At 49.0% G+C, this 23784-nt stretch overlaps 2 protein-coding genes across 4 annotated transcripts in view; both read right to left on the reverse strand.

Moving 5' to 3' along the window:
- Positions 1 to 23784, reverse strand: part of TMEM231 (transmembrane protein 231) — a 63456-nt gene that overhangs the window by 21591 nt on the left and 18081 nt on the right. The window lies entirely within an intron of this gene.
- Positions 9744 to 22803, reverse strand: CHST5 (carbohydrate sulfotransferase 5). Of its 3 annotated transcripts, XM_054534161.2 has the most exons (3): positions 18773 to 22803; positions 17258 to 17322; positions 9744 to 16018 (listed from the first exon to the last, which is right to left on the reverse strand). In XM_054534161.2, the coding sequence occupies exon 3, from the start codon at positions 16000 to 16002 to the stop codon at positions 14830 to 14832; it is 1173 nt and encodes a 390-aa protein (XP_054390136.1). In that variant the 5' UTR covers positions 16003 to 16018; positions 17258 to 17322; positions 18773 to 22803; the 3' UTR covers positions 9744 to 14829. The 3 variants fall into 3 exon arrangements, with proteins under 3 accessions (XP_054390136.1, XP_054390134.1, XP_054390135.1); XM_054534159.1 differs by having other exon boundaries at positions 9744 to 17322; XM_054534160.1 differs by having other exon boundaries at positions 14221 to 16018; positions 17258 to 22803.

A 23784-nucleotide genomic window follows, 5' to 3' on the forward strand; every position in this document is an offset into this window, starting at 1 on the left:
TGCAATCCCAGTTATTCGGGAGGCTAAGGTAGGATGATTGCTTGAGCCTGGGAGGCAGAGATTGCAGTGCGCAGAGATGGTGCTCCTTAACTCCAGCCTGGGCAAGACAGGGAAACCCTGTCTCAAAAAAAAAATTTTTTTTAAGTAAACTGGGTAATTTATAAAGAACAGAAATTTACTTTCTCATGGGAGGTGCACGATATAGGCGCCTGTAGGTTGCGTATCTGGGGAGGGCCTGTGCCTCACTGCTGGCACTACCTATGGGTCCTCACATGGAGGAAGAAAGCGAACCCATTCTCTCAAGCCCCCCACCTTTTTTTTTTTTTTTTTGAGACAGAGTCTCACTCTCTCGCCCAGGCTAGAGTGCCGTGGCACATTCTCGGCTCACTGCAACCTCCACCTCCCAGGTTCAAGCAATTCTCCCGCCTCAGCCTCCCGAGTAGCTGGGACTACAGGCACCTGCCACCACGCCCAGCTAATTTTTGTATTTTTGGTAGAGATGGGGTTTCACCATGTTGGCCAGGTTGGTCTGGAACTCCTGACCTCATGATCCACCCACCCCGGCCTCCCGAAGTGCTGGGATTACAGGCGTGAGCCACCGCACCTGGCCTCTCATCAAACCCTTTTATAAGGCTCCCAATCCCATACACAGGGGCTCTGCCCTCCTTATTTAATCATCCCCCGAGGCCCTTCCTCTCTTACTATCACATTGCTGTTAAGTTTCAACACAAGGGTTTTGGGGAACACATTCAGACCATGGCCACTAAGCGATTTCCACAAAGTTCCAGGACATGGAGAGGCTTGTGATGAATAATAGTAAGTATTAATTGAACGTTTTCTGTGTGTCACCAAACCAAATGCTAGCTATGGATTATGTTATGAATCCACAGCACTGAGTTATTATTTTTATTCTCTTTTCACAGGTGAAATTTCTATTTAACAGAGATAAAATAATTTGGCTGAAGTCACAAAATTAATAACTGGCTAAGAGGGGATGTGAAATTAGGTATTGCTGCTCAGGTGCGGTGGCTCTCGCCTGTAATCCCAGAACTTTGGGATCCACCCGAGGCAGGTGGATCACCTGAGGTGAGAAGTTTGAGACCAGCCTGGCCAATATGATGAAACCCTGTCTCTACTAAAAATACAAAAATAAGCCAGGTGTGGTGGTGCACGCCTGTAATCCCAGCTACTTGGGAGGCTGAGGCAGGAGAATCGCTTGAACCCTGGAGGTGGAGGTTGCAGTGAGCTGAGATCACACCACTGCATTCTAGCCTTGGGGACAGAGTGAGATTCTGTCTCAAAAAAAAAAAAAAAAGAAAAAAGAAACTAAGTATTGTTTCCACAGCCTAGTGGTTAACCTTTAGACCACGTTTTGGAGAAGGAAGCCATAACCCAGAAGGAAGCTGCGATGGAGGTGGCACCCTCAGGGCTTGGTGGAGTGGAGAAGAAGGGAGGCTGGATAGAGGGATCTACCCAGGGTCTAGGTGGAGCACAGCAGCTCTGCCAGCCCCTCCTCTCCTCCTCCATCCCCTGCCCCTCCCACAGGTAGAACAGGCTAACCAAATATTTCAGCTGACCCTTGAAGAAACAGAAAATTTTGTCCGGACGCGGTGGCTCACGCCTGTAATCCCAGCACTTTGGGAGACCGAGGCGGGCGAATCACCTGAGGTCAGGAGTTCGAGACCAGCCTGACCAACATGGAGAAATCCTATCTCTACTAAAAATACAAAATTAGCCAGGCGTGGTGGTGCATGCCTGTAATCCCAGCTACTCAGGAGGCTGAGGCAAGAGAATCGCTTGAACCTGGGAGGCAGAGGTTGTGGTGAGCCAAGATGGTGCCATTGCTCTCCAGCCTGGGGCAACAGGAGCGAAACTCCATCTCAAAAAAAAAAAAAAAAAAAAAGTAAGAAACAGAAAATTTAAGAAACAAAGATAAATAATGTGTTTCAATTAGCATACTCAAGAAGACATTGTATTTATAGAAACAAAGCGTGATGCCTTAAAAATTGAACAGATAACAATAATGAGTTATTAGAAATTAAAAATATGACTTCCAATTTTACAATGTGATAAATGAGATAGAAAATAAAGTTGGGCTGTGTGCGGTAGCCCATGCCCTGTAATCTAAGCACATTGAGAGGTCAAGGTGGGACGATGGCTTGAGGCCACGAGTTTGAGACCAGCCTAGGTAAGATAGGGAGACACTGCCTCTACAAAAATTTTTGTTTTTTTTTGAGATGGAGTTTCGCTCTGTTGCCCAGGCTGAGGTGCAATGATGAGATCTCGGCTCACCACAACCTCTGCCTCCTGGGTTCAAGTGATTCTCCTGCCTTACCCTCCTGAGTAGCTGGGATTACAGGCATCTGCCACCACGCCCAGCTAATTTTGTATTTTTAGTATATTTAGGTGTTTCCTCATGTTGGTTAGGCTTGTCTTGAACTTCCGACCTCTGGTGATCTGCCTGCCTCAGCCTCCGAAAATGCTGGGATTACAGGTGTGAGCCACCTCGCCCGGCAATTTTTTTTTTTTAATTAGCCAGGTTGGAGCCAGGTTGGAGCCAGCATGGTGGCTCACGCCTATGATCCCAGCACTTTGGGAGGCCGAGGTGGGTGGATCACTTGAGGTCAGGAGTTCAAGACCAGCCTGGCCAACATGATGAAACCCTGTGTCTACTAAAAATACAAAAATTAGCTGGGTGTGGTGGTGGGCACCTGTAATCCCAGCTACTTGGGAGGCTGAGGCAGAAGAACTGCTTGAACCTGGGAGGTGGAGGTTGCGGTGAGCAGAGATTGCGCCACTGTACTCCAGCTTGGGTGGCAGAGCAAGACTCTGTCTCAAAACAATAAAAATAAATAAAATAAAATAAAAATTAGCCAGGTGGGATGGTGGACCCCTGTAGTTGTAGCTACTTGGGAGGCTGAAGTGGGAGGATTGATTGAACCTAGGAGGTTGCGGTGGCAGTGAGCTATGCTCACGCTACTGCACTCTAGCCTAGGTGACAGAGTGAGACCTTATCTCTAAAAGAAAAAATAAAGTTGAACACTTTGGGAGGCCAAGGCAGGAGGATCACTTGAGGCCAGGAGTTCAGGACCAGCCTGGGCAACATAGCGTGACCTTGTCTCTACAAAAAAAGAATTTAAAAATTAGACAGGTGTGATGGTGCAGGCCTGTAGTCCACGTTACTTAGGAGGCTTAGGCGGGAGGATCATTTAAGTCTAGGAGTTCAAAGCTGCAGTGAGCCATGGTTGTGCCACTGCACTTCAGCCTGGGCAAGGGAGTGAGACTCTGTCTCTAAACACAAAAAGGAAAAGAAAGAAAAGGAAATTGAGGAAATAAACTTTAAAGGCAAATACAAAATAAAAAAAAAGAGGAAAGCAAAGAAAAGGCGGAAAATCAAAATTCTCTAACTAGTGGACATTTAAGGAAAAATAACAAAGACAACAGACCAAGAAAGAATCGATTAAAATACAGATGAAACAGAGCTGGAGAGAACCAAGTGCTCCTCATGTGCCTGGGAGAATGAAGGAGGGAAAAAAATACTTGCTACATCCTTGAGAAATGTCGCAACCAGCAATAAAGAACTGACTTTGAAATGGTGATTGACCAGTAGCGGTGGCTTATGCCTGTAATCCCAACACTTAGGGAGGTTGACACAAGACATTTGCTTCAGGTCAGGAGGTTGAGGCTATGCTGAGATCTCATCTGATGACTGCACAACTGTGAAAATATATTATATTAAAATCATTGAATTGTACAGTTAAAACAAATGAATTTCATGCTATATAAAACATATCTTTTAAAAACTTTTTTAAAAAAATGGCCAATAACCTACTAAAATTTCTGTTTAGGTTAGTTGGAGTATCTGAAGTGTCATTTTAAACATTAAAAACAGGGCTGGGTGCGGTGGCTCACACCCGTAATCCCAGCACTTCAGGAGGCTGAGGCAGGTGGATCATTTGAGGTCAGGAGTTCAAGACCAGCCTGACCAACATGGTGAAACCCCGTCTCTACTAAATAAAAAAAAAAAAATTAGCCAGGCATGGTGGCGCATCCCCGAAATCCCAGCTACTTGGGAGGCTAAGAATCGCTTGAACCCCGGAGGCAGAGGTTGCAGTGAGCCGAGATTATGCCACTGCACTCCAGCTGGGCAACAGAGTGAAACTCTGTCTCAAAAAACAAACCATTAACAAAACCGTAACCATAAACAAAAACCGTTAACATTAGTAACAGTCATCTTGGTTCTCCACTATCTTTTTTTTTTTTTTTGAGACAGAGTCTTGCTCAGTTGCCCAGGCTAGAGTACAGTGGCTTGATCTAGGCTCACCGCAACCTCCGCCTCCTGGGTTCAAGCAATTCTCCTGCCTCAGCCTCCCAAGTAGCTGGGATTACAGACACCTGCCACCACTCCCAGCTAATTTTTGTATTTTTAGTAGAGACAGGGTTTCACTATGTTGGCGAGGCTCGTCTCAAACTCCTGACCTCAAGTGATCAGCCTGCCTTGGCCTCCCAAAGTGCTGGGATTATAGGCCTCAGCCACTGCGTCTGGCCACTCCATTATTTTAAATATAACTTTCAAATCTGTTTTATTCTTTCTTTTAGGAGTAAAAAGAACACAAGCCTTTTAGATGGCTCAGGTACTTAGCAAGTCAATGAAGTGGAAACATTTTGTCATGTTAGTTATAATGAAAAGATCTGTGATTTACAGATATTTTCCAGCATTTCAGATTCTGTATGACTTTTTGGCATGTGGCAAAATGATTTGAGCTGACAGCTTTTTTCCATAATTCTGCTGTAAAGAAATGAGAATCAGATGGATCAGCAGCCAAGTGAGGGAGGCTGGAAGGCCATGCACCAACACCTTCAATATTTGCAGGGGAAATGATTTTTTGAAACCTTAATTATTTTAAATTCAAGATGCTTGTGTACACATTACACGATATTTTCCTTTTAACTCAAGAACATTAGCAAGATTGTTTATTAGTGTTCTCTCTCTCTCTTTTTTTTGTTTTTTTTTTTTGAGACAGAGTCTTGCTTTGTCGCCCAGGCTGGAATGCACTGATGCATTCTTGGCTCACTGCAACCTCGGCCTCCTGGGTTCAAGCAATTCTCCTGCCTCAGCCTCCCAAGTAGCTGGGAATACAGGCGCCTGCCACCACACCCGGCTAATTTTTGTATTTTTAGTGGGGGGGGGGGGTGGTTTCACCATGTTGGCCAGGCTGGTCTTGAACTCCTGGCCTCAGGTGATCCACCCACCTTGGGCTTCCAAAGTGCTGGGATTACAGGCATGAGCCACCATGCCCGGCCTATTAGTGTTCTCTCTTGAAACCTCCGTTTAGGAAGCTTCCTTATGCAGGTTCCCTATCACTACAATTGATGTTTTGTATCAACCAAGAAACCTATCTAAAATAAAAATAGGAAGTATAAAAAAAGGTCATGAAATACTGACCTCTAACCATGCTGTCTTTTTAGTACATTTCCTAGACTAGCAGAGTCTATTAGAAGTGGAAGAAATCGCCGGGCGCAGTGGCTCATGCCTGTAATCCCAGCACTTTGGGAGGCTGAGGCGGGTGGATCATTTGAGGTCAGGAGTTCGAGACCAGCCATGGCCAACATGGTGAAACCCCGTCTCTACTAAAAATACAAAAACATTAGCTGAGCCTGGTGGCATGCACCTGTAATCCCAGCTACTCGGGAGACTGAGGCAGGAGAATTACTTGAACCCCGGAGGTGGAGGTTGCAGTGAGCTGAGATCGTGCCATTGCACTCCACTGCACTTCAGCCTGGGCGACAGAGTGAGACACTGCCTCAAAAAAAAAAACAAAAAAGGCCAGGCATGGTGGCTCACTCCTGTAATCCCAGTACTTTGGGAGGCCAAGGCAGGCGGATCACTTGAGGTCAGGAGTTTGAGACCAGCCTGGTCTTGAAATACAAAAAAAATTAGCCAGGTGGTGGCAGGCACCTGTAATCCCAGCTACTCAGGAGGCTGAGGCAGGAGAATTGCTTGAACCTGGAAGGCAGAGGTTGCAGTCAGCCGAAATCGCGCCACTGCACTCCAGCCTGGGCAATAGAGCCAGACTCAGTCTCAAAAAAAAAAAAAAAGGCCAGGCACAATGCCTCATGCCTGTAATCCCAGTACTCCGGGAGGCCGAGGCAGGCGGATTGCCTGAAGTCAGGAGTTCGAGACCACCCTGGCCAACATGGTGAAACCCCATCTCTACTAAAAGTATAAAAATTAGCCAGACATGGTGGTGAACGCCTGTATTCCCAGCTACTCGGTGGGGCTGAGGCAGGAGGATCCCTTGAACCCGGGGGGCAGACATCGCAGTGAGCCAAGATCGTGCCACTGCACTCCAGCCTGGGCGACAGAGTGAAACTCTGTCTTAAAAAAAAAATCAACAACTCACACCCCTACACACACATCCATTCCTAATCCCCTGATCCCTCTCCACTTTAATCTTTGGCACTTTCTAATATGCCAAATAATTTAGCCATTTATCAAACTTCTCATTCATTGGCTGTCTCCCACCATCAGAATGCAAGTTCCTACAGGGCAGAGGTTTTTGCTTTTTGTCTATCTTGGTCCTGCTCTATCTCCAGCTCCTCCAACAGCCCGGTGCCTGGTTGGTGCTCAACCCATAATGTGTGTTGAATGAATGAGTGGAGTTCGTGAAGAATGGGATCAGAATAACACAAGACTTGCAGGACAGACCAGGTTCTCTGGTCTTACCCCCAAGGGAAAAATGTGATGCATGAGATCTTTCAGTAGAGGGTGTGGGGAGAACTGGCTACCTGAAAATACAAAGATAACGAGCCCTGGAGCTGGGCGCAGTGGCTCACGCCTGTAATCCCAGCACTTTGGGAGGCTGAGGCAGGTGGATCACGAAGTCAGGAGATCAAGACCATTCTGGCCAACATGGTGAAACCCTGTCTCTACTAAAAGCACAAAAATTAGCTGGGCGTGATGGCGCGTGCCTATAATCCTAGCTACTTAGGAGGCTGAGGCAGGAGAATCACTTGAACCAGGGAGTCGGAGGTTTCGGTGAGCCAGGATCGCGCCACTGCACTCCGGCCTGGCAACGGAGTGAGTCTCTGTCTCAAAAAAAAAAAAAAAAAAAAAAAAACCAAACCAAACCAAACCAAACCAAAACAAAAACCAGCCCCACCTCACACTGGTCAGGAATATTAATTCCATGCAACTATAGATCCAAATGTAAAACAGTAAACTACTAAAGTATTAAAAGCAAATGTGGGCCGGGCGCGGTGGCTCAGGCCTGTAATCCCAATACTTTGAGAGGTCGAGGCGTGTGGATCACCTGAGGTCAGGAGTTCAAGATCAACATGGTTCTGGCCAACATGGAGAAACCCTGTCTCTACTAAAAATACAAAAATTAGCCAGGCACAGTGGCTCACGCCTGTAATCCCAGCACTTTGGGAGGCCGAGGTGGGCAGACCACCTGAGGTCGGGAGTTCAAGGCCAACCTAACCAACATGGAGAAACCCCGTCTCTACTAAAAATACAAAATTAGCTGGGCATGGTGGCGAATATCTGTAATCCCAGCTACTCAGGAGGCTGAGGCAGTAGAATTGCTTGAACCTGGGAGGCAGAGGTTATATGAGCCAAGATCGTGCCATTGCACTCCAGCCTAGGCAACAAGAGCGAAATTCTGTCTCAAAAAATAAAATTAAAAATAAATAAATAAAATAAAAATATAAAAATTACCTGGACATGGTGGTGGGTGCCTGTAATCCCAGCTTCTTGGGAGGCTGAGGCAGGAGAATCATTTGAACCAGGGAGGTGGAGGTTGCAGTGAGCCGAAATTGTGCCACTGCACTCCAGCCTGGGCAACAGAGCAAGACTGTCCAAAAAAAAATTAAAAAGGCCGGGCGCAGTGGTTCATGCCTGTAATCCCAGCACTTTGGGAGGCCAAGGTGGGTGGATCACCTCAGGTTAGGAATTTGAGACCAGCCTCACCAACATGGTGAAACCCTGTCTCTACTAAAAATACAAAAATTAGCCAGGTGTGGTGGCGGGTGCTACCACACCTATACATGGCTAAATCTATCATTTTCACTTTTGCATAGCTGATGGGTTAAAAATGTTACTTGATGATGTTTTAACCTGCATTTCTTTAATTCCCTGGGCAGCTAAGCATGTTTTCATGCTTATTAATCAACAGCCTTCCTTTTTCTCCTTTTTATTATCATTATTATTATTATTTTTTGAGACGGAGTCTTGCTCTATCACCCAGGCTGGAGTGCAGCGGAGCAATATCGGCTCTGCAACCTCTGCCTCCCAGGTTCAAGCAATTCTCCTGCCTCAGCTTTCCAAGTAGCTGGGGCTACAGGCGTGTGCCACTATACCCGGCTAATTTTTGTATTTTTAGTAGAGACGGGGTTTTGCCATGTTGGCCAGGCTGGTCTCGAACTCTTGACCTCAGGTGATCCACCCACCTCAGCCTCCCAAAGTGCTGGGATTACAGACTTGAGCCACTGTGCCCAGCCTGGTCTTCTTTTTTCTTTGTTAAAGGCTTTTGCTCATTTTTCTGTTGACTTTCTGCTCCTCTTGATTTTGCTCTTATTTTTATGGCAAATGGTTTCTGCTAGCTTGTCATCTGTTTTTTAATCTACTTTATGGTATTTTCCCCCAATGCTTCTGTAAAAAAAAGTATTGAGACATAATTTATATAAAATATTTATATGTAAAGTATAAAATTAGATGTATAGACCTGTGAGATCGGATCACCACATCACCACAAGCAAATTCCAAAAAGTTTTGTCCTATTTATTATATTTTGAAAGTGAATTCTTTCTTTACAACTTGTGGATTTTGTGTCTTGTTCAAAAGATTGTGTCCTCTTCAAGATTATATAGTCTTCATATTTGCTGCTGCTGCTTCTTTTTTTTTTTTTTTTGAGACAGAGTCTCACTCTACTGCCCAGGCTGAAGTGCAATGACACCATCTAGGCTCACTGCAACCTCTGCCTCCCAGGTTCATGTGATTCTCCTGCCTCAGTCTCCCAAGTAGCTGGGATTACAGGCGCACACCACCACGCCCGGCTAATTTTTGTATTTTTAGTAGAGATGGGGTTTCACCATGTTGGCCAGGCTGGTCTGGAACTCCTGACCTTGTGATCCATCCGCCTCAGCCTCCCAAAGTGCTGGGATTACAGGTGTGAGCCACCATGCCCGGCTGCTTCTTTTTTTTTTTGAGAGGGAGTCTCCCTCTGTCACCCATGCTGGAGTGCAACGTCATGATCTCGGCTCACTGCAACCTCCACCTCCCAGGTTCATGTGATTCTCCTGCCTTAGTCTCCCAAGTAGCTGGGATTACAGGTGCACACCACCACGCCTGGCTAATTTTTTATATTTTTAGTAGAGCTGATGTTTTGCCATGTTAGCCAGGTTGGTCTCAAACTCCTGGCCTCAAGTGATCCACCTGCCATGGCCTACCAAAGTCCTGGGATTACAGGCGTGAGCCACTGCACCTACCTCTTTTTTTTTTTTTTTTTTGAGATGGAGTTTTGCTCTTGTTGCCCAGGCTGGAGTGCAATGGCGCGATCTCAGCTCATGGCAACCTCCGCCTCCCAGGTTGAAGCGATTCTACTGCCTCAGCCTCCCGAGTAGCTGGGATTACAGGCATGTGCCACCACGCTTGGCTTATTTTGTATCATCCTTTTTTCTTTCTTTCTTTCCTTCTTCTTTTTTTTTTTTTTTTTTTTTTTAATTAGAGATGTGTCTCGCTGTGTCGCACAGGTTGGAGTGTAGTGGGGTGAATCATAGCTCATTGTAGCTCACTGCAGCCTCGAACTTCTGGGCTCAGGCAAGCCCCCCGCCTCAGCCTCCCAAGTAGCTAGGACTACAGACGTGTACCACCACGCTTGGCCAATTTTTAAAAATGTTTTGTAGACATGGGGCCTGCTCTGATGCAGGCTCAGAGCCGAGCCTGACAGCGGTATCCCACAAGATTCATTTGCCTGGCTGGTCTTGAACTCATGTCCTCAAGCGATCCTCCTGTCTCAGCCTCCCGAAGTGCTGGGATTACAGGTGTGAGTCACTGCCCCTGGCTTTGTTTTTTCTTAAGGCATAATTAAAACCTATAATTGCATCTTTATTTGTTTAGTGTCTGCACCCCGGACAAGAGCAAGGGCTATGTGTACTCTGTCCCTTACTGTGTCCCTGGGGCCTGGTACTGGGCCTGACTCATTGAATCACTCAACTGGCTGTCCTCTTAAAATGGGAGGAGTAATGCTTCCTAGGAATCAAGCCATAAGAAACTAATGTTAAGAAGTGGCCAACATTATCTGGACCATGTGTAACCAAGAGGAGAAGTGCCAAGAGCCCTGAGCACATACTCTGGGCTAGGTGATGGGAGCCCTTGTAAGTCTCTCTTCCATCTTACACGGTCTGATAGATGCTAGAAATTTGAATGAGTAGGATCAATTGCAAAGTCAAAACTTCTGCTGGCTCTTTGGGTTTCCAAAGGATGGAAATATGAAGTAGATGCTGTTCTCTAGTAGAGCATCTTAGTCAGATGCGGATATAGAAAGATCTCGGGGCCAGAAGGGTATACAAATGTAATGAGAATGAGGAGTAGGATTGGCATTGTCCAATATGGAGCACTGGCCACGTGTGGCCACCGAACATGTGTGGCTGGTCCTAAAGTCTTCGACTTGGCCGCAGTGCTGGGCTCAGCTGGTCTCGCTCATATGTCTTTATAGCTACTCCTCTCAAGCGGTGGACTCAGTTTCCCCACCTCTGAATCTGGGTGAACCCTGGACTCGCTTTGGCCAGTAGAAGATAGCAGAAGTGGCTGCATGCTGATCAGCTGGGGCTCGTGAGGGGTGGCTGGTCTAGGATGGCCTGGATTAGGACACGTGAACTCTCCTTCTCACGGTCCCTGCTTGTCCAGCAGGCTGGCCTGGGCTTTCTCCCGGGCAGAGGCAGAGGTCCAAAGCAAAGGAGCAGCACGCAGGTTCTCTTCAGGTGGAGGAAAGCAGAGGCGTCAGCCCAGATTATGCCTCTTTCACATAAAAATGATTTTCAGCTGAAGGCAATTAAGAAGCAGAAAATATGGGAAAAGTTCAGGTTTCCCTCCCCTTTCTGCCTAAAGGCACAATATAAATTCTCCATCACTGGAGACAATCCTTAACTTTGCCCAGCCAGCGGCGGTACCAGAGGCACCACAGACAAATCCTGCTGCATTGGCTTCCTCTCAGATATTTACCTTTGCACAGTTTCTCACCTTTGGAGGCCTAAAACTTTCTTTTGTCCTGTTATTTCTCTACAGATTTATTGTGTCTTTTGGAAGATGCTGTGTAAGGCAGTGTTCTGAGCCACTGTGTTATTACTTTTCATTTAGGTTTGTCCCGTGTGATGTATGCTGCATGTATTAATGAACTGTTCTTGGGCAGGTACAGTGGCTCACACCTGTAATCCCAGCACTTTGGAAGGCTGAGCACAGGAGTTACAGATCAGCCTGGGCTACATACCGAAACACATGTGGCCCCCCAAAATACAAAAATTAGCCTGGCATAGTGATGTGCCTGTAGTCCCAGCTACTTGGGAGGTTAAGATGGGCGAATTGCTTGAGTCAGGGAGGTGGGGGTTGCAGTGAGCCGAGATGGAACCACTGCACTCCAGCCTGGGCCACAAAGCAAGACACTATCTCAAAACAAACAAACAAACAAACAAACTTCTTGTCTGTGAATCTTTTTGTTAAGGAGCCTATTTTAGGCCCTTTTGTGCTGCTGTAACAGAATACCAGAGACCGGGTAATTGATAATTATAGGCATGGGCCACCACATCTGGCCTGATATACCTCTTTCTCACTGAAGACACAGGTGGATATAAAGGCCAATGGCTTTGATGGAGTGTGGTGCCAGGGGCATAAGGGGAACAGAGTCCAAGCTGTGTGTGCATGTGAGTGTGTGTGTGTGTGTGGGGGGGGTGCATGTATGTGGCACATGTGGGATGTTCAGAAGCAATATCACCAGATTTTGCTCCCAGCTGGGCCTGGGGCACCCATTTTCAGCTGCTTCAGGATGCATTCCAAGAGAGGAGAGTCTAGGGGAAAGAAAGAGTTTGGGTAGAGGCCAAGTCATCTGAACTGTTAATAGAAAAACGTTAGACAAATTAAATTAAGCAGACTTTCTTTGAGCAAAGAAAATTTATGAATCGGGCAGCACCCTGAACCAGTAAAGGTTCAAAGTGCTCCACCCAGCAACACTGGCAGGCCAAATTTTTTGGAAGAGAAACAGTCTGATGGGGTACAGCTCAGCATTTGCCTTATACGGACTTGGTCTGATCAGTTGGCAGCCTGTGACTGGTTAAAGCACAGCTGCTGTGACTTGCTGAGATTCAGCTATTTGTTACAAGAATATATAGTCTCAGTTGGGAGGCAGTTTACTTAAATATTAAGTTAGGTTGCAGTTCAACAGGTATGGCAGCAGCTTTGGGCTAAATTCTTTTTTTTTTTTTTTTTTGAGACGGAATCTTGCTCTATCACCAGGCTGGAGTGCAGTGCACAATCTCAGCTCACTGCAACCTCCACCTCCCGGGTTCTAGCGATTCCTCTGCCTCAGCCTCCCGAGTAGCTGGGATTATAGGCATGTGCCACCATGCCCAGCTAATTTTTTGTATTTTAGTAGAGATGGGGTTTCACCATGTTGGCTAAGATGGTCTCGATCTCCTGACCTCATGATCCGCCCACCTCGGCCTTCCAAAGTGCTGGGAACTTTGGGCCAAATTTAATTGAATTTAAACATTTCTGCCTTTTGGTCAGCCTCTTAATTTTGAGAGATTGACCAAAACCTTGGGCTCTGACTCCATTTTCTGTCACCATCATAATGGACTTGTTTTGTTTCAGTATCAACTTCACAATTTCACCTTAGTTGGACAATTCTTTATGCTTTCTTCATGTTTTTGTTATTCTAACCCTAACAGACCAGTTGATGTATAAAGAATGGCTGCATAGGAGTATGTAAGACTTCCCAGGGGAGGCAACACATCAGAGAGACTATTATTATTATTGTTTTATTATTATTATTTTTGACAGGGAGTCTCGCTCTGTTACCCAGGCTGGAGTGCAGTGGTGCAATCTTGGCTCACTGCAACCTCCATCTCCCGGATTCAAGCGATTCTCCTGCCTCAACCTCTTGAGTAGGTGGGATTACAGACATGCACAACCACACTGGCTAATTTTTGTATTTTAGTAGAGACAGGGTTTCACCATGTTGGCTAGACTGGTCTTGAACTCCTGACCTCAAGTGATCCACCCACCTCGGACTTCCAAAGTGCTGAGATTACAGGCTTGAGCCACTGTGCCTGGCCTATTATTATTATTTAAGATGGAGTCTTGCTCTGTCACCCTGGCTGGAGTGCAGTGGTGCAATCTTGGCTCACTGCAACCTCCACCTCCTGGACTCAAGAAATTCTCCTGCCTCAACCTCCTGAGTAGCTGGGATTACAGGCATGCATAACCACACCGGCTATTTTTTGTATTTTTAATAGAGACAGGGTTTCACTATGTTGGCCAGGCTGGTCTCGAACTTCTGAGCTCAAGCGATCTGCCTGCCTTGCCCTCCCAAAGTGCTGGGATTACAGGCGTGAGTCACTGTGCCCGACCAGGGAGACTATTATGATGGCTATGGGTGGACAATGCCAAGAAACTGAAGTACACTCCTTATCAGGAGTTTCAACAAACAACTAGTCAAAATCAAATAACTCAAAGTCCATGCAATAAAGATAGTTCAATAGCATTTGAGTCCAGTTGGTCAGTCTTTGTTCTGGGGATGATGGTGATTAAAGGCCAAACTCACCCCATTAAATGAGAGATCTATATTAGAGAGGTTGCAACAGTGGGCAAGCAGCGTTTATAAACAGAAAAAGGAAGTGGCATTGGATATAGGCTGATTGGTTACAGCTCAACCGTTGTCTAATTTGGACACATCTGGTCAGTCTGCAGTCTGCCCCTGGCTGAAAGCTGGCTGCTATGATTGGAGGAGACTCCTTTCTTCTTACAAGAATATACTCCCTGGTCAAGTTGTAGTTTGTTTACATATTAAATAAGGTTACATCCCAGTCAAATCCTCCCTACAAAGTATCCCCTATTCTGACCTCTATCACCATAGACTAGTTTTTCTGCTTTAAATAAATGGAATCACACAATTAAAAAAAAAAAAAAGAAAAAAATGAGGTTACAGTTCACTAGACTGCAGGACTTTTGAACAAATTTATTTACTTATTTTTTTGATAGAGTCTTGCTCTGCCACCCAAGCTGGGGTGCAGTGGCATGATCTCAGCTTACTGCAACCTCCACCTCTGGAGTCCAAGTGATTCTCCCACCTCAGCCTCCCAAGTAGCTGGGATTACAAGAGTGTGCCACCACGCCCGACTAATTTTTGCATTTTTAGTAGAGAGGGGGTTTCACTATGTTGGCCAGGCTGGTCTCGAACTCCTGACCTCAGGTGATCCACCCGCCTCAGCCTCTCAAAATGCTGGGATTACAGGTATGAGCCACCGCGCCCGGCCTGGCACACATCTAATTTAATTTAGCAGAACTTACTCCCTGTGCACCGAAGAGGTAGGGGCAAGAGGTGCTTTCCATGAAGAGTGCACCTGATGAGAAGGCAGCTCCAGAAGACTCAAAGGAAAACCGAGAATCAGGAGAGAAAGAAACGTGCAGTTCTTGCCTACTTCAGGGGAGGACCCCAAACTCCTGGTTAATAGTAGGGACCTGCTTCCCCATGCACCCCAGCTCCCTCTCCACCATGCAGTCGCCTCCTGGGCCTAGCGACCACAATTCGGGGCCTGCTCTAAGGCCCAGAGTTCTCAGTCAGGCGATGCCCAGCTGAAGTGGTCTGGGCCTCGTGGCAGCACCAGATCCAGGGTGAGGTCATGCTGCTGGTCCGCAGAGTACACAGGCCGGTAGCCCAGCAGCTGCAGCGCGCTGGCGCACACCTCCTGCACGCGCAGGATCTTAGTGAAGGGCAATGCGTGGCGCCAGGCCTGGGAGACGTTGCGCGCACTCCTAGACGAAGTCTGGAAGGCCTCGATTGGCTTGCCGATCCCCGACCCGTGGGTGATGTTGTGGATCCAGGCCTCGAGCTGTGGCGTGAGGGTCAGGCCGGTGAAGGCGTAGAGTGCGCGGATCTCTGCCAGCGGCTCCCGCGCCAGGTCCTCGAAGCGCACCAGGCGGTAGCGGCCGCGCAGGAAGGGTGGCGGCTTGAGTGTGGCGGCCTCGGCGATGCGCACGTGGCTGCGGCACACCTCGCGAATCAGGCTCAGGTGAGGGTCGGCCTCCACCCACTTGCCGTTGGTGCCCAGCACGATGCCGTTGTCGCGTGCCAGTGCCGGGCCTGCCGCCTCCCGGGAGCGCAGCACGGCCCGCGGGTCGCGCACCAGGTGCACGATGCGCAGATTGAGCGCGGGGTCGCTGAGCAGCGGGTAGAGCACCTGCAGGTTGAAGAAGCGCACCTCCTTGAGCACCACATGGCTGTAGGAGCGGCAGGCCTCCCCGGCCAGGCTGAAGGGCTGCCGCGTGCACAGTGTCTTGCATACGTTCTCCCTGCTGATGGTGCCTCGGGGAAAGGCGCTGCAGGCGGGCGGCGAGCACAGCGCGCGGCTCGTTGCCCACATGAAAAAGGAGGACAGGTTTCGGTTCTGCGGCATGTAGGCATCAAACACGTCCATGTCGCACAAAAAGATGGAGCGCATCAGGTCGCGCACGGCCATGTGCAGCGTTGCGGCACTGCCCTGCGACAGGGTGGTCCACACATGCCACGCGGGCTCCATCAGGTAGAAGACGTCGGGGTGCTGGCTGAAGAGCTGCCCCACGAAGGATGAGCCCGAGCGCCACGAGGACAGCACCAGCACGTGCACACGATCCTCGCCGCCGGCTGGGGATGAGGGCCCTGGCCGGGAGACGACGAAGAGCAGGAGGCAGGTGGTCTGTGCCAGGAGGAGCACCGTCACTGTCTTGCTGGAGAAGCGTGGCAGCCACATGCCGGCGGCTGGGGGCCTTCGGGTGGAGTGGGCAACTTTAGAGACCGGGGCCCTCATGCCCATCCTACGCCCAAATTACTGCCCAGTGCCCTCAGGGATCAGCCCTCGGATGCGGCTACCCTACCCACTGGACTTCCCAAGACTCCCAAGGTCTCAGTCGAGCGCTTTCCCAGGAATATGGAGTCAAGACATAGGCCAGAATGTAGTCTGCGCTCAGAGCAGAAGTCCAGTTGCAGAAAAATGTGGGATATCCTCAAACTGTCTACCTACCCACCCACCTACTTACATACCTACAGGCTATCTATCTGTAGAGAGAAATACTATGTTTCAAAGAGAACTCCTGTCTTTTGCTTCAGGATACTTCTTAGAGAGACCCTTTCAGGTTGTGGAGCTAAAAGGGCTTGATGGGGGCTTCGGTGCATGTCAGAGCACCACCAGGCTTGCCGAGGTTGAATTCTGGCTCTGCCACTTCCTAGCCTATGATCTTGCTTATGAAGTTCACTTAAATCTCTCTGTGACGGATCACTTTACCCGTGTGTAAAAGAGGGATAATTCTGGTACCTGGCTCACAGGATCTGGGAGGATTTGGGGGTTATCATAATGCAGATGGGGGAAGGGAACACGCAGTCATGCCCATAACTGAGGATTGCACCTTTTATATGGTGTACTTCTGCATTATATAAATTTTTTAACAGGAAGGTATAAAACTTTTGTTGGCTGGGCACGGTGGCTCACGCCTGTAATCCCAGCACTTTGGGAGGCCGAGGCGGGCGGATCACGAGGTCAGGAGATCGAGACCATCCTGGCTAACACGGTGAAACCCTGTCTCTACTAAAAATACAAAAAATTAGCCGGGCGTGGTGGCAGGCACCTGTAGTCCCAGCTACTCAGGAGGCTGAGGCAGGAGAATGGCGTGAACGTGGGAGGCAGAGGTGGCAGTGAGCCGAGATTGTGCCACTGCACTGCAGCCTGGGTGACAGAGCGAGACTCCGTTTCAAAAAAAAAAAAAAAAAAAGAAACAACAACAACAAAAAACTTTGTCATTAAAAATAAGCAAGTAAATAAAGTGGACAAAGAACAGCAACTGTTGTCATCACCGGTGGGGAGTGTAGTGCTGTAGGCAGCATGGGCTCCAGAAGGAGGGTGTCCTAGAGCCCTGTGGGTTTGCAAGACCAGTTGATGGGGAGCTGGGATGGAGCCAGAGAAGCAGAGAGGTGAGAGCAGAGTACTGTCCCAGCCAGCTGAGGGGACTCACCACTGTCCAGGGCTACTGGGAGAGCTGCAACGCTGATCACAAATCCATGGGAGATGTCTCGACGTCTGGCAAAGCAGGAAGGAGAGGAGATCAGAGCCCTACAGAGAGACAGCCCCATACATAGAAAGCTCCCCATGGTGGGAGCAGAGCTGTCCTGCCTGTCTTTTGCTTCAGGATACCTCGTAGAGAGACCCTTTTGGGTTGTGGAGCTAAAGGGCTTGATGAGGGCTTAGGCAGATGTCACAGCACCACCAGGCTTGCTGAGGTTGAATGAGTCTGAGTAGGGCATTTCTCCAAATGGCTGGGAACTGGCGGGGTCTCCTGTTGGATGGAGGCGAGAGAGCTGACTCCAAATCCCAGCACTGCCAATGGGGAGCTATGAGACCTGGGGCAAGTGACTTAACTTCTCTGAGGCTCAATTTCCACCTCTGTAGCATGGGATTTGCAATATTTAATCTCTTAGAGCTGTTGTGACGGATGCTGCTGCAAACTCCTATGAGGGGAGGGCCTGGGGAAGCATTCCTTACACACATGCCCCTGTTACTGTTACTGTCCCTGTGCTGAGCTACATCTGGAGAGGAAGAACCCCCTCCACCTGGGGAGTCTCCCCACAGAGGAGACACGCACAGGCCACCTACTCGTCCAATCCCTGTATCTCCCAGGCCATCTTCTGGTCTCCAACCACCCTGAGCCTTTAGCGGATTTTAAGAATGTCACGTATGTCTCACAGGGTGGAAGGAACACTGAGCCGGCCTTCTGCATTCCAAGGTCCCAAAGTGTTCTTCTGCTTGCACCTGTTGCATCTGCAATGATCTCAAGGCCGGGTGACTTTGGAAGGGAGGAGTCTGGAAGTTTTCTCCTTACTCCTGCATCCTTTGCTCCTTGCCTGCCCCCTTCCCCTGTCCACATCACCCACTGAGAGAAGCCAGGGTCTAACTTGTGAGCAGATCTCATCTCTGCTCCTTCCCCTCAATGTGGGGACAGGAGTGAGAGGAGGATGCCCAACACCTCTATCACCTGCTGACTCCCGAGCTACCTTCCGGATCCCTACACCCACTCCTGGAAAACCTGGAAAATGAGGAGAGTAGCCCCCCACCTCCGCTACACGTGTGACTGTACTTTTTCCAGTGCTGGCTGATGGATGATGGGCTCCCCTGCCAACAGAGTGCCAGAAAGGAAGGGAACTCATATTTGCTGACTTCAGTGATCACAAGTGCTAGGTGCTTCAAGTCCACTGGATGATTTCACTCAATGGGTCCTGAGGTGGGCATGATGATGTCAATTTTTCTGGTGAAGGACTCAAGGCTTGGAGAGACAGCAAGAAAGCTGGGACTCCAGGACTCCTGTTCCTAAGCTCCTGGCACTTCTGATCCCAGGCTGTGGGCTTCTCCCACCTGTGATTGCCCCCTGCAGAGTGCAGGATCCTGCTGCTCTGGCCCAAACACAGTTGTCCTGGCCAGCCCAGCCCTTCCCTGGGTAGGGAGGATCTTGATCCCAAGCTAAGGTGTTTGTTACCTGTGTTCCAGGAAAGCCAGAGGTCTTCTTAAGAAGATGGTTGAATCACTCTATGCCACACAGAGTCTCCAGAAGACCAGTTACTCACTGGGAGCTTTCTGATAAGGAGCCTTACATTCAGCACAGTGGACAATTGGCCAAGGGTGCAAAGTTAGGGAGAACCAGTCAGGCAGGCCCTGTGATATGTACTTTCATCTTCGTGATTGAATGTTATCCTCCCGAGTCCCTCGGAGGTAGAAATAACCATCCCTGTCTGTTTTAATTGAAGCAGTGGGGCTCAGAGACATGAATACCCAGTAAGAAAGAGGCAGGGCAGGGGCTTAAGTCCAAGAGCCAGACTCCCAGTGCAGGGCTCTGTGGTGGGTCACACTCCTAAGCCTTTGTCCAGTGAACTCTTCCACCCTGGAAGGACTATCCCCTTCCCCTCTAAATTCTTCCCTTTTCTGATTCTTTTCTGGGGGTACATATTTATTACATGTTTAACTTTTAGAAAAATAATACAAACAGGTCACACGAAATTCAAAAAGTAGAGATGAGGGCATTGAGGCCTCGGCCTCCCAAAGTGTTGGGATTACAGGCGTGGGCCATAGCACCCGGCCAAAATGCAATTCTTGACTGCCTTGCCTCTGTGTAAAAGGGGAGAGAAAGGAAGTCAACATCTGCATTTGCTAGATGTTGGACACAGTGGCTTACGCCTGTAATCCCAGCACTTTGGGAGGCCTAGGTGGGTGGTCACCAGAGGCCAGGAGTTCAAGACCAGCCTGGCCAACAAGGCAAAACCTGTCTCTACTAAAAATACAAAAATTAGGCCAGGTACGGCGGCAGGTGCCTGTAATCCCAGCTACTTGGAGGCTGAGGCAGGAGAGTAGCTTGAACCCAGGAGACAGAGGTTGCAGTGGCCGAGATCGTGCCATTGCACTCTAGCCTGGGCAACAAGAGCAAAACTCCATCTCAAAAAAAAAAAAAAAAAAAAAAAAAAAAAAAAATTAGGCCAGGTGCGGTGGCTCATGCCTGTAATCCCAGTGTTTTGGGAGGCCAAGACGGGTGGATCACCTGAGGTCAGGAGTTCAAGACCAGCCTGGCCAATATGGTGAAACTCCATCTCTAAAATTAGCTGGGCATAGTGGCTCATGCCTGTAATCCCAGCTACTCGGGAGGCTGAGGCAGGAAAATCGCTTGAACCCAGGAGGTGGAGATTACAGTGAGCCGAGATGGCGCAATTACACTCCGGGCTCTGTGACAGAGTGAGACCCTATCTGAAAAACAAAAACAAAAACAAAAGCAAAAATTTGGGCCCAGTGCCGTGGCTCACGCCTGTGATCCCAGCACTTTGGGAGCCTCAGGGGGGCGGATCACCTGAGGTCAGGAATTGGAGACCAGCCTGGCCAACATGGTGAAACGCCGTCTCTACTAAAAATACAAAAATTAGCTGGGTGTGATGGCGCGCGTCTGTAATCCCACCTACTCCAGAGGCTGAGGCAGGAAATCACCTGAGCCCAGGAGACAGGCTGCAGTGAGCCAAGATCGGGCCACTGCGCTTCAGCCTGGGTGACAGAGTGAGACTCCGTCTCAAAACAAACAAACAAGAAAATATTTCATAGGCACCTGTACTGTCCTGGGGACCAGAGGGCCTTTCCTGAAGCCTAACATCAAGCCCCTAGAGGCAGTGAGGCACGACTCCAATTCCCCTGAGTCTGGTTCCAAATTAACTCACCAAGCTATTTTTTCTCAAGAATTTTATGGAGAGCTTTTGAAAGCCACACCCTTTGAGACCCAAGTATGGAATAAGAACCCGCACCCCGACCCCTGCCCTGTGCAGTCAGGATTCCCGCGTGCAGCCGAAGCCCCAGCAAGACACTTCCAAACCAGCGCTAGCAGGGGAGATGAGCTTTCCACGTTGCTGATGGAAAAGCCACCCCCAGCTCTTCTCGCCAACCCAGGTCCCCGGTGCAGGACAGAGGAGCGTCACAGCTGGGCCACTGGCCCGGCCCCCAGCCCAACCGAGTGTGGTGACATCCCCCGTGGAGAATGAAGAACCAAAGTACCTCAAAGCTTGGCGTGTCTGCCCGACCTGGAGCGGCAGCGAGAGAGACGCCTCCCTCCCTGGGCTCAGCAAAAGCTCCCAGACGTCGTCTCTTCCAAGTTCCACCAAACAGCCAGCTCTTTCTCTTCACTGGGAGGGTCCGCAGGGGCTGACTTGCTCCTTACGGTCCCAAGACTATTAAGGGACACCCGGTGAGGCCGGGAAAGGAGCTCTAAGAGGCATGGACGAGAGTCGGGAGTGACCAAGCCACTGGAAGCTCCTGGAGACTCGAGGTAGAACGAATCTGGGAACAGGGCAGGAGTCCCAGAATGCGATGTTGAGGATGGGGGTGTCCTGGGGCTACCACAGGGAAGTACCGCAGAGCTCCCTCTGGAACCCGGCACTACGGCCCGCGCCCTCTACTCCCCGCGCGCCGGCCGGCAACCCTCGGCGCTGCCCCGCAATCCTCAGCGCTGCCTGGTGAGGCGCTTTCAGATGTGGTCCCACGGTGGCCGGCGGGAGCCAGGGATATGAGAGAAGGAAGGAAGGAGCAGGTTTTGCCCCCAGCTCTCTCTCCCCAACCCCGACCAAGGGGCCATGCCTCGGGGAGGGGCGCTGGCCAAGGGCAGGGCAGCAGGGCCCAGGTGGGCTGGGGCTCTAAGAGGCGCACCTTTTAGCCAAGGATGTCAAAGGACGCTGGCAGAATCACTTCTCATCTAACTGACCACAAATGAACGTTGTAACCCTTCCCCACACCCGCAATTGCCAGAGAACCTGGGAGCTCCCGGGAGGACAAACGCCCTAGTGAAGGAAGTCGAATCTTAATCTTGGCCCTCCTCGCTCTCGGGGGCATCCTTGCAGCCAAGGGACTTGGAATCCAAACCCTTCCCGAGGCCCCAACCTCAGCCCTAAGCCAAGACCCAGGCACCTTGATAACACAGGAATCCGTGCAGCCTCCCGGTGCAGTGTCCCAGCTGGGAGGAGTTGAAAGACCAGGTGGCCTTAGGAGCTGTGCCCTCCCTGCCCTAGCCTCCGCCCAGAGGCGCAGGCTTGATAACAGGTTCCAATGAACACAGGATATGTTTCAGTATATAAAAGCTCCCCACCCATCCCTTACAAATAACAGGTCAGCCTGGCCTGGTGGTACACGACTGTAATCCCGGCACTTTGGGAGGCAAGGCAGGCAGATCACTTGAGGTCAGGAGTTCAAGACCAGCCTGGTCAACGTGGCGAAACCCCATCTCTACTAAAAATACAAAATTTAGCCATGCATGGTAGCACATGCCTGTAATCCCAGCTACTAGGTAGGCTGAGACAGGAGAATAGCTTGAACCCCGGAGGTGGAGGCTGCATGAGCGGAGATGGGGCCATTGCACTCCAGACTGGGTGACAAAGCGAGACTCCATCTCAAAAACAAACAAACAAATGGGCAGAGTCCAGTAATCTGAAAAGGATAGAGCATTGAGAGGTCCGTTAATCCATGGTGGTATCTGAAACGAGAAGTCCCTGCTGCTGGGAGTAGAAATTAGCACAGTCTTTCCTGGCTGTGGTTTGGCAATGAATTAAGATCCTTAACAATGGTCATAAGTTTTTTGAATGTATCTTAAGGAAATAGACCAGCAACAAGGATTTCTACACAAGGTTTATAAAAGTGTTATTTATGGTACTAAAAAGGTTACAACAAAAAAGATTAGAAAGATGTGTGCCAGAATGCCAACCATAATAACTTCTGTGATCAAACTGCTGTGATCCCAGCACTTTGGGAGGCCAAAGCAGATGGATCACTTGAGGTCAGGAGTTCGAGACCAGCCTGACCACCAGGGTGAAGCCCTGTCTCTACTAAAAACACAAAAATTAGCCGGGCATGGTGGTGGGCACCCGTAATCCCAGCTACTCGGGAGGGTAAGGCAGGAGAATCACTTGAACCTGGGAGGTAGAGGCTGCAATGAGCTGAGATCATGCTACTGCACTCCAGCCTGAGTAACAGAGTAAGACTCTGTCTCAAAAAAAAAAAAAAAAAAAAAAAAAAGAAAAAGGAAAGAAAAACCACCTTACTGGGTACTACGCTTATTACGTGGGTGAAATAATCTGTACACCAAATCCCCAGGATGTACAATTTAGCTATATACGAAACCCATACATGTATCCCATGAGTCTACAATAAAAGTTGGAAGGAAAAAAAAAGAAAGAAATGATTGCTTTATTAGCCTTACATGATGGAATATTGGGGGGGTCTCATCTGACTTAAGCCGAAACTGTACTAATCATTTGGCAAAATCAGGAGTCTTTCTGCCTCCAAATATTCAGTAATAACATCAAACCCTAACTTAGCTATGGGTCGGAGCTGAGTTAATAAAATCCTCTGTATTTCTTCTTTTTTTTTTTTTTTTTGAGATGGAGTCTAGCTCTGTTGCCAGGCTGGAGTGCAGTGGCGCAATCTCGGCTCACTGCAACCTCCGCCTCCAGGGTTCAAGCGATTCTCCTGCCTCAGCCTACTAAATAGTTGGGATGACAGGCATGTGTCACCACACCCAGCCAATTTTTGTATTTTTAGTAGAGATGGGGTTTCACCATATTGGCCAGGATGGTCTCGATCTCCTGACCTTGTGATTTACCCACCTCGGCCTCCCAAAGTGCTGGGATTACAGGCGTGAGCCACCGCTCCTGGCCTCTTGCTTATTTACTTCTTGCAGCTATGCTGTGATTCAGAGTCAGAAACTATCAACATCTGGTCTGTAAATAATTTCATATTCACCAGACACAGTCATAATTATCCAACACATAGATTTCACATGGCATGTGAATTCCACTGAAAACTCATCTACTTGGAGAAGAACTAGTGGACTTTCACCAAAGACCTAATGGAAGTTCCAAGGTCTTTAGGCAGAGCCTTGTAAAGCATGGCTGCAGATGAGTAATAAAGACGGGTGTATGCAACTCTGCCCTCCCTATTCTTCCCCATTCCAAACCCTTTCTCTTGAAAAAGGTA

Source organism: Pongo abelii, chromosome 18 (genome assembly GCF_028885655.2).
Source record: "Pongo abelii isolate AG06213 chromosome 18, NHGRI_mPonAbe1-v2.0_pri, whole genome shotgun sequence".
Classification (NCBI taxonomy): domain Eukaryota; kingdom Metazoa; phylum Chordata; class Mammalia; order Primates; family Hominidae; genus Pongo; species Pongo abelii.